Source organism: Paramisgurnus dabryanus, chromosome 22 (genome assembly GCF_030506205.2).
Source record: "Paramisgurnus dabryanus chromosome 22, PD_genome_1.1, whole genome shotgun sequence".
Taxonomy (NCBI): Eukaryota; Metazoa; Chordata; class Actinopteri; order Cypriniformes; family Cobitidae; genus Paramisgurnus; species Paramisgurnus dabryanus.
In genome coordinates, this window is record NC_133358.1 from 7209882 (window position 1) to 7220836 (window position 10955).

General features: G+C 41.2%; 1 protein-coding gene across 1 annotated transcript; it reads left to right on the forward strand.

Annotated features, from left to right (window-relative positions):
- The first annotated feature begins 1982 nt into the window (after nucleotides 1–1982).
- On the forward strand, nucleotides 1983–9934 carry LOC135785261 (uncharacterized). Its single transcript, XM_065294598.2, has 7 exons — nucleotides 1983–2169; nucleotides 2290–2395; nucleotides 2817–3249; nucleotides 3348–3405; nucleotides 3500–3705; nucleotides 3813–3972; nucleotides 9798–9934. Exons 1-7 carry the CDS (start codon nucleotides 1983–1985, stop codon nucleotides 9932–9934), a joined length of 1287 nt encoding a protein of 428 aa, XP_065150670.2.
- Nucleotides 9935–10955: the final 1021 nt, after the last annotated feature.

A 10955-nucleotide genomic window follows, 5' to 3' on the forward strand; every position in this document is an offset into this window, starting at 1 on the left:
GCAGCTTTCTGTACACACATAAGCACATATGCCATTGAATTAGGGATGCACCGAATACCGGCCACCGAAAAATTTCCCAAATGGCCCAAAAGAGCATTTTCGGCCGAACGTCTTTTATCACCGAAACAATACGGCCGAAATGTTGTGATGACGCTAACACAATCCACGACCTGCACCTGCTTGTACGCATGTTTGTACGCACAGAGGCACATGCGGTTGAATATGTCTGGTCCAGACGTGATAATCACAGTATGCCCTTCAAAGATCTGGGGCCTTATGTATAAAGCCTGCGTACGCACAAAATGGGGCTAGATTTAGGATGATTCATGTACGCACACTTGCAGGTGATCTGTTATTTATAAAGGGAACATTTCTTTGTTTTAGAAGTCTTCATAATTTTTGGTGTATGCCATTTTTGGCTTTCGTGCGTACGTAGACTTTTAGTAAGGATCCTACACACAGTTTTATACATGAGGCCCCAGAACTCTTGATGTGTAAACTTTAGATAGAGTCACGCTAACGTGTCTCATACTGTAGTCCATTAACATACATTTGCAGAATAAAGCAATGAAAAACAATGTTTTTATGTGAAGCGCCTCGGTCTCTGTGTGCGCGCGTGTTCATGTGCCCTTAATAGTGCACATACGAGAGAGACGTGTTTAAAAAACAAACAAGCGAACATAAAATCTTTCTGTTATTGACAGGGCACTATATAAACATAATTATCTCCACAGTATTCTTTTTCTAATAAAAACATTTGTTTTTGTCTTTAGTGTATGGATTACGGTCAGAAACCAGTCTGTGCTTAAAGATTAACCTACTAAAGTCTGTGTCATTAATGTTAAAGGAATAGTCTACTTATTTTCAATATTAAAATATGTTATTACCTTAACTAAGAAGAATTGATACATCCCTCTATCATCTGTGTGCGTGCACGTAAGTGCTGGAGCGCGCTGCCACACTTTGATAGCATTTAGCGTAGCCCCATTCATTCAATGGTACCACTCAGAGATAAAGTTAGAAGTGACCAAACACATCAACGTTTTTCCTATTTAAGACGAGTAGTTATACAAGCAAGTTTGGTGGTACAAAATAAAATGTAGCGCTTTTCTAAGCGGATTTAATAGAGGAACTATATTGTATGGCGGAACAGCACTTTTGGGAGTACTTCATATTTTAATATTGAAAATGAGAAGACTATTCCTTTAATCAAACAACCTAAGACAATGAGAAAAAAATTTTTTGTAGCAATAAAAAATTATAATTTTAATTAATTAATACAATAATTTTTTTTAGTATTTATTTGATTCGATTTAAGTACCTAATGCAAATTATATGTATCAGTTCATTTTCCCGACCGACAACTGCAGCTTAATAATCGAACGTTAACTGTTAACACGCGCGTCTCCATTCAGCTTCAAAACCATATTCAAGCACGCACACAAATGATTTTCATACAAATGATTATTGTAATTTACAGGACATTCACAAATTAAAGATAGAAAAGTGGCAAAATGTCGGTCATAAATTCTTAGCTTCGGTTAACGGTTAAACAAAACAGTCAATATGAACATTCCTTTTTATTTAGAACCTTGCCACCTTTTTCACTTCTTGTGAGTTTGCAGGTATGAGTGTTACAACCCTGCGCTTTCTCTTCTTGCCTTCTGAAGGTGGGATGACCTAGGAGGGTGTGGTTGATTGTACACCCCTGCTGAGTTGTATTTAGAGGCAGTGAAATGCAGTACTGAGCATGAGGACACAGTGGTAACTGCGGCAGAGTTTTAGAAAGAGAACAGCAGTTAGCTGTGCAAAAACTGGAATTTGAGAGGGAATGAAAGAGTGTTTTTTTAGTCACATAGTTAGCTTTTGTGATTCATTGATGATCATAATTGGTTCCCCACTTAATGTTTTGTTTCAAAAAGTTATTGTATGTTAATATGTTGTTCTATAGCTGACAATCTACATTTCTTCTTTTTTATAGAATGTATCATATCGTGGAGTTTTTCAATTCAAAGGAGGTTGAAGTTGTCCACTCTAATTGGCTGGAAGGAGGTGAAAGTTTCTGGCCCCCTTTTGTATCTCTTGCAAAGCTCCGTAGGGCAACTAAAAATGGGGTGATGCCAGGTGCTGACTGGACTCGATTCAGAGTCCGTGTGATGTATTCACATGGTATAGTAATGCTTTATTCTCAAATGACACAATTCCACACTTATTGAATTGAACCCTTACTGCACATGTAATATAATAAGGAGCCATTCCATTTAGACCTTATAAATGTATTGTTGACAGACGTGTATGAGATTGCCTGTGCAAAGCTGCTAGAGGCAACAATTACCTCTGATCTAAATACTGAAGATGGGGACAACAGGCCAGAGTACATGAAGAGAAAGAATAGGTAGGAGTGGCCCATAATTTCCTTCAAAGCATTTGAATGACCGTGTCAAAGGTTACGATACGGTGACCGTGATTTTGCTAAGTAGGTAGTGTTCCTGGATTAACATCTCTTTGTTGATCCTGGATCCACATTTCAATCAACCAATCACAGCCCTCTGATGTCATCAGTGTGTGCCTACCAAACCATCACCGATTGACCACATGTGGATTCCCTCCATTTTCCACCCCAGCAGGCTAAAAGAGGTATCTCAAAATCACGGTCACCTTACCATACACCTGGGCAAACAATTAGGCCGCAAGCTAGAGGGCCCATACAATGCACCCCAACCTCCTGTCAAAATAAAAATGTAAAAATGTTTTATTTAATATAATTTTTTATTCATTGTAATGACTAACTGAAATCCCAATGTAATAAATTTTAGAGGATGTAAAAGAATTGTAAGCAGCAGTGAAGAGGAGGAAGAGGAGCAGGGAAGGACCGCTGCACTTCGTGCCCCAACCAAAAAGAAAACTTACACTCAACTTGCACAATGGTTTCCATCAGTCTTTTATATTAAACATATGGGTGAAAGTAATAAAATGGCCAATTGCACCTTTGTGACAGCTCTAGGTGAATGTAGTCAGCCAGCTGCTCAAGGTTTTTGGTCCCCAGGCCATATTTCAGAGACCCCTTCTGATGCAAACAACTCGTCAGCAAGTCCATGGGCTTCTCACCTTTCAGCGAACATCACAGCGCCTAGTCCACCACAGTGGTCTCCAGTCTCCACTACCAACAGCCTGAGGGCTACACCTACTGACACCCCAACCCATGCAGCAGCTGGCAGAAGTCAGTCATCAGACCAAACTGGATTTCAAGTAAGAAGGGCAAGAAAGCTATTCTATAGCCCATGGAGAGAACAAATCACTTTGGTATATGTGTGATGAGATTAAAACCTCTTCTTTTCTATTCTTAGCACACACCACAAGTATATGACACACAACACAGGTCTTCTCAGGAGGGTGTGCCTACAGGTAGGAAAGATATCTCTCTCGGTTTACTCTGACATATCTACGTACAATGTTTTGCTAGTAATCTGCTATGCCTGCATTTTCTTGTGTCTTTCAGCAATTGCTAAAGAGATCCTCATCCAGCTCGATTCTATTAGAGAGCAGCAGTTGCTCATCCTGGTGCAGCTCCAAAAAATCTCCAGCAGTCAAGCAGTTCCAGACTTCACGCCAGACCCAACACATTTTGGGCTCCCACTTTCAACTATTGAAGAGTTACAATGTTTGGAGGAGACATTAAAGAATCCAGAGGAAAAGAAGAATTTGGTGAGTTAAATTATGGTTTAATCAGATCATTTCTAAAAGTCAGTTCCCACTCTCACTCATGCTATATTCCTTAAGTAACTAATAAGGTACATGTCTTTTTGTTTCAGACTGTTCTTCTTGGAATGGTCGGAGGTATGACTCTTAAAGACACCGTGGGGCGGGTCCTGAAAAGGACAATGGACTCTTCGCTGGCGAGACTCATTAATTGGAGTGGGGCCAACCGAAAGCCTGCATTCAAAGGGCTCACTTTGAAAAGTGTGGTTCTTGGTGAGTGTCAGTGCTGGAAACTGCACTGCAGTGACATCACAGGGCTCTACAGTGCGACTGATCCGATGGCCGGTTGCATAAACCTTTAAGACTAGTCTTAGGGGCTGTTTACACTTGGTATTAAGATGTGTTTTCATCGATCGGATCACAAGTGGACGAGAGAGATACATTACGTTTACACCTGGTATTTAAATCCGTCTCTTTTGTCCACTTTCGACCGCTTCTGTCCTGAATACTGTGAGGAGGTGGTCTGTGAGACGATGGGCGAGTCTCTCTGCTGTCATTCAAACCCGAGCGGGAGAAATTATGAGTTTATATGGAAGCAAACTAATATTATGTCGGAATCCACTGCTTGTTTAGCAAGCAAACATACTGCACAGAGTTTTGTACGTGTGTATGTAAGAGCTTTCTCTGAATTTTCAGCGCAATTGATGAAATAGGATCGTGCAACTTTCACACGCTTTCAAAACGAAACTACGGAGATTAGACGCTTTAGTTTTATCAATGAAAGGCTAAAAATAGCGCTGTTCACCGTATGTTCACGCCAGAAGTCAAAAAAAGAAGTAAAACTTGTGTTTAATACCTCAGATTAGATAAATGGGCGGAGAGAAGGCGGTCGCGTCTGTTCGAACACATTCAACCACATTTCGCAACTCCAAAGCGATCCGATCGAAAGTGGTTTTGAGTACCTCTGGATGTGGTTGAAAGTGATCAAAAGTAGACGAACTCAAAACGTTTTGAACACCGTTTACACCTGGCATTAACGTCGTCCACTTGTGATCCGATCGACGAAAACTCATGTTAATGCCAAGTGTAAACAGCCTCTTAAAAGTTAGTCATGAATTTTTTTCCTCAAGACTGATCATAATTGTTTAAAGTATGTTAGATAGAAAGGTAGATTGCTTGCGCTGTCATCTGTCCACCTTCGCTGCTTTTACTAGCTTTGAAGCTCTGGTTTTACTTTTGAACTGGGACAGTACTGTGGCTTTAGTAGTGATGTATCGACCACCACACGCAACTACAAATTTTATTACTGAATTTTCAGAATTCGTTGGAGACTTAATCACTAAATTTGACAGCCTTTTAATTGTTGGTGACTTAAATGTGCATATGTGCTGCCCCGCAAAGCGGCTTTCATCACAATTTCTGATTATTATTGACTCTTTTAACCTTCAGCAGTGGGTAAAGGTGCCAACACACATCTATGGGCACACTTTGGACCAAGTTCTGTCACTGGGGTTATCTGTAGAAAAAGTCGAAGTTGGAGACTGTATTATTTCAGATCATTCTCCTATTTTATTTACATTATCCCTTCCACAGCTTTCTTACACACATGTCTCAAATTCTATCCAAGCTCGTGCTTTTTTACCCTCTTTTGAGGCAAATTTTACAAAACTTTACAATGAAGTTACTCCGGCTTTATCGTTAGATTCTCCACTTTCTGACCTTGATGTGGAATACAATTTCTCTCTGCTAAATAATGTGTGGACAGATATTCAAAATTCTACAGCTCCTTTAAAATCATTTAAGCCTAAATCCCATCTTAAATCAGAGCCTTGGATAGACCATAATATCCAATCTTTGCGACAGTTATGTAGGAAAGCAGAAAGGAAGTGGAAAAATGACAAGCTCCAAGTTTCTTATGAGATCCTTCATGACCGTCTGCTGTCATATCAAAAAGCTGTGAAGAGTGCGAAGGCCTCCTATTTTACCAGTCAGATTGAGAAGCATCACCACTCGCCTAAAGCTCTTTTTTCAGTCATAAAGTCTGTCTTAAATCCGCCCTCTCCAGTGCTTGTCTAGTGCTCTCTGTGAGGAATTAGCTAGTTATTTTGTTGATAAGGTATCTAATCTCAGAGCACTTCTTCCTGCATCCGATCAGGTCACTCCCATTAGCTTATGCACACCTACCCTCTGGTCATCTTTTAATCCAGTCTCGCTTCTCGCCCTCAGAGGGAGTACTACGGGGCCGGGGACGTTGGAGGGGAGAAGCCTTCTCTACGGGGCCAGGGGACAACAGGGCAAGTGCCGGGCGAAGCTCCTTCGTCCTCAGCCCAACTCCTGCGTATAAGGACTTTCCGTGGCGCGCCTCTTTCCTCCTGAGGGCAGAATAAACAACAAAGTAAGTTCTTCGTTGGATCACTAACACTATGCCTTCTTTCTGGGTGCCTGTACCAGTGATAAGGTAAGTATTTTCCCTTCTTTGCAGGTTCTCTAGGGCTAGGGGTCGTCGCTGGGTAAGTTAGCTTTTGTTCTTGCAAAGGTAAGTATCTTCCTTGCTTTACAGATTCTCTAGGGCTGTGGATCGTGGCTGGGTAAGTTAGCTTAAGCTCTTGCAAAGGTAAGTATCTTCCTTGCTTTACAGGTTCTCTAGGGCTGTGGGTCGTTGCTGGGTAAGTTAGCTTTAGCTCATGTGAAGGTAAGTATCTCCCTTGCTTTACAGATTCTCTAAGGCTGTGGGTTGTCGCTGGGTAAGTTAGCTTTAGCTCGTGCGAAGGCAGGCGAAGATCTAGACAAAAGACAGGAGTTATCACACATTTGTTGTTGTAGGAAACGTACGTAAGAACGCCCAGGTTCCCTTGGTCCCTCCTCAACTACCCCTCTGCTGCTCGGCGGCTGATGTAGCTATCAAACTCCTCACTGTACCTCACTCGGTGTTTCCACGTAACTCCTGCTGGACACCGCTACAGAGCAAAAATGAGTTGGTTGGGCACACACCGTCACGGCGGCCCCCAATGGCATCCACAGGGTTCAATCCCTCCTAAGGTGAGTACGAACAACAAGGACACCGCACAAAACTTCAAAAGCTTTGTGTACTCACGTCAAATTAAATCACTCACTCGTCGCACAGCACACACTCCAGTGGGTCCGTACTCCTCTCCTGGTGGGACTGTGCCTGAATAGCAGGGTAGAATGGTACTGGCCACGTAGTACAGCGCCTCAACCTGATGGCAAACTCTCGCTGTCCAGTATTACTCAATACACACACCCCTCGGCTCACCCACCTATTACACTCATCTAGTGGGGCCGTTCAGAAATGGTTTACACTCTCCTTTAACATGCAAGCATTCCAATATTAGTCGCTGAATTGCTGTTACTCACGGTTGGCGGGTCTCTAACCTCTCTCTCTCTCTCTCTCTCTCTCTCTCTCTCTCTCTCTCTCTCTCTCTCTCTCTCTCTCCTTATTTCTCCTTCCTCAGCACGTCTCCCATATAAACAATGCCGTTAATGCAGAGCTCCCAATCCTTCGTGTAGACAACAACAACAAAAGGTGCCAGTGGGTATGTTTCAATTACAAGATACTCTTACTTGACTTTGAACGGTGTTTCTTCTCTCTTCACAGATCCCAGACGTATCACAGCAACGTATTTCAACACCAGAACGATTCACAACCCAACCGTTATCCGCAGCACACATCCAACGCGATCAAAACTTTCTTTCCAAGTGACTCCTACTCCTCTCCGTTTATATTCCTCTCTTCAGCGTGGCTCGTCCAATCGTCATCCGCCACGTCGCTCACGGAGCTGTGCCGTATTATGGTGATTGCGGGGGATCCCCGGGAAACCCGGAAGTGCCGGTGTCCCTGCAAACCGGCCCGGGCGGAACTTCTTCACTCTATTTTGGTTCCGCCCTGTCTAGTCACTCCGTGACACTTCCCTCCAGCTTGAAAAATGCCTCTGTCACACCTATTAAAAAAAAAACATCACTTGACACTGCTATTTTATCTAATTATCGTCCAATATCAATTTTACCCTTTATCTCCAAGGTGTTGGAAAAAATTGTCTTTTTACAACTACAGAATTTTTTAAATGTCAATCAGATCTTTGAGAAATTTCAGTCAGGGTTCAGATCGCTGCACAGTACAGAAACAGCCCTCACCAAAGTTCTCAATGACATCTACATGGCTACGGACTCAGGGAACTCTGTGATCCTAGTAATGCTGGACTTATCGTCTGCTTTTGATACTGTCGACCATCAGACACTTATTCCTATATTGGCTTAGGAGGTGCAGTCTTAAGCTGGTTTAAGTCATTCCTATCTAACAGATGTTTTATGGTGAAATCAGGTGGTTTTACATCATCAGTCCACAAACTGAATTGTGGTGTGCCTCAGGGATCCGTGTTAGCTCCTACTTTCTTTTCTCTTTATCTTCTTCCCCTGGGTTCTATTTTCAGGAAATACAATGTATCATTTCACTGTTATGCTGACGACATGCAAATCTATATCCCACTGTCGAGATCAAAGCAGGGTGCCTTAGACAGCCTGACAGCTTGTGTTGAGGAGACAAGAGCCTGGTTTGACAAGAATTTTCTTTTTGTTAACTCGGACAAAACCGAAGTTATAGTTTTTAACCCATCTGAGACCAGACCAAGAAACGATCTTGACCTCTGTATTTTTGAACAATTTTCATCGCCACTAGTCCGGAATCTGGGCGTGAAAATAGACAGTACTTTAAAATTTGATAAAAAAATCAGTGCGGTAGTTGGCTCCAGTTTTTTCTATCTCTGCTCCTTAGCTAAAATTAAATCCTGTCTTCCAAAGCGTTCTCTGGAAACAGCTGTCCATGCACTCATCACGTCGCGCTTGGATTACTGCAACTCCCTTTATTACGGCATTTCGCAATCCCAAATGACACGCTTACAGATTGCCCAAAACGCGGCAGCGAAATTCCTGACAGGTAAGAGGAAATATGACCACGTCACCCCGTTGCTGAAATTTTTACATTAGCTACCTATAAACGTCAGGATTGAGTTTAAAATTCTCCTTCTAGTTTATAAATCCTTAAACAACCTAGCTCCTCAGTATTTGTCTGATCTCCTACACATATACTCGCCGTCTAGAAGTCTTAGATCTGAAACCAAACTCATTCTCAAAATTCCATGCTCTCGGTTAAAATCTTGAGGAAATCGTGCTTTTGAAGTGGCAGGCCCGACCTTATAGAACGGGCTTTCACTTCATATTAGATCAGCGCCTTCTCTGTCTCTTTTTAAATCCACTCTCAAAACACATCTGTTCCATGGTGCCTTTAATTAATTTGATGAGTAACGTTTGTTGTTTTTTAATTGTATGATGGTTCTCTTCTTAATAGTTTTTATGCTTCCTTCTCTTAACTGTTTAGAGCTTATTGTGTATTTATTTGTTTTTGTTATTAACCTGTACAGCAATTTGGTTGGCTTGCGGCCATGTTTAAACGTGCTATATAAATAAAATGAACTTGGTCTAATTTAAATCCAAATAATAAGACTTAGATTAGCCCTAAATCCAAAGATTAGCCCTAACTAATTGCTATTTAGTCAGACTCATTCTTAAAACGCAGTCTTAACGTCACGGCTATGTTTATGCAACCGGCCGTCAGGTTCTATGGGTGCACCCTCAGTTGACACTAATAACCGCGTATTGGCCATTTTTTTAAATCCTATTTTAGTTTTAATATTTCTATATTCAAACTCTATTTAAAACATTAACATCATAACATTATCATTAATTGAAATGCATAAATGCCACTTCTGAGCCTCATTAAACAGTCTGTAAATATAACTAAATGCCACATTTCTGTTATATGCCACCTCTGCAGTGCAAAGATGAATTATTACAGTATTTATTTATTAATGAGAGATGCCTCTTATTACTCTAACTCAATTTATTAATTTGACATTAAATAAGGTTAACATTTTATAGTCAAATATCAATAGTCAAGGTAAAATTTTTGAATGTGCTTCCTAAACTAAAAAGAAATGTATCCCTGCATCCAAAATAAGTTTTGGTGGTTTTATGAGTAAAATCACATGGTCATGCTGACCACTTCTATCTTTGTGTTTTTTCAGATGCAGTCCGCCGGAATGCCCTGACCAAAGACAATACAGAAAAGGAGATAGAGCTCCTCATCACCAGGTGGCTGCAGCTAGCATCTGATAGGGATGGTGGCCGAAGCCAGAGGGCGAATAGACAGACAACAAATTAAACTGTTTTAAAGTTAAAAATGTTGATATTGGGAAATTTGTATTTGAACTGATTGATTTTTGTGCGAATGCGTGTGTGTGTGTGAGAGAGAGAATGAATGAGAGAGACAGAGAGAGAGAATGAATGAGAGAGAGAGAGAGAGAGAGAGAGAGAGAGAGAGAGAGAGAATGTGTGTTCAAGTAAATAATAGCATCTGACAGGGATGATGGCTGAAGCCAGAGGGTGAATAGACAACAAATTAAACTGTTTAAAAGTTAAAAATGTTGATATTGGAAAATTTGTATTTGAACTGATTGATTTTTGCATGCGTGTGTGTGTGAGAATGAGAGCGAGAATGAATGAGAGAGAGAGAGAGAATGTGTGTTCAAGTAAATAAAAAATGCATTAAACATGAAACCCTTGTGCTGCTTTGTGTGTTTTATTTTCTGTTGTTGCATAACGGTTGCTTAGCAATTTTAGTATTAACCAATCAATAAGATCAAAGTCTAAACAAGCCCAAATAAGGAACGGGATTGGAGGGGAGCTTACGTTCTCTCACTCAGGGTTCCGCAATCGGGCCGCGTTAAAACCGAGTGCTCGGGCGTGTGTTCGGGGCGGGTTAAAACCGAGCGCTTGCAGAGCAATCGGACCTAGATTCATGCAGAGGATCGGCCGAGTGTTCTAGCCTTAATCGTTCCGCTTTCATCCCGCACAATTTTTGCTAGCTGGGTCATATAACAGTCTTTAAATAGGGAAAACACGGAAGTGTTTGGTGGCTTCCTTGTTTGGTACCATAGGAATGAATGGGTCTAGGCTAAATGCTAACACATTCACAACACGTTGTACAGTGCACGCACTGAAAAAAGATAGATATGTATTAATTCGTCTAAGTTGAGGTAATAACATAGTTTAATATGGCAAAAGGGTAGACTATTCCTTTAATTTAAAGATCCGGGTTAAAGATCTGAGTGAGTCACGACCCAAACAGGTCTATTGTCCATCTGCCTTCACTCTAAATTCTGCTGGGTTATTGTTAACCCAAT

Bases quoted from the DNA above. Each gene is read 5' to 3' on its own strand.
- LOC135785261 (XM_065294598.2), top strand. From the start codon at position 1,983: ATGTATCATATCGTGGAGTTTTTCAATTCAAAGGAGGTTGAAGTTGTC. The intron at 3,706-3,812 runs GTGAGTTAAATT...TTTTTGTTTCAG, and splicing joins CAGAGGAAAAGAAGAATTTG to ACTGTTCTTCTTGGAATGGT. The intron at 3,973-9,797 runs GTGAGTGTCAGT...GTGTTTTTTCAG, and splicing joins TTTGAAAAGTGTGGTTCTTG to ATGCAGTCCGCCGGAATGCC.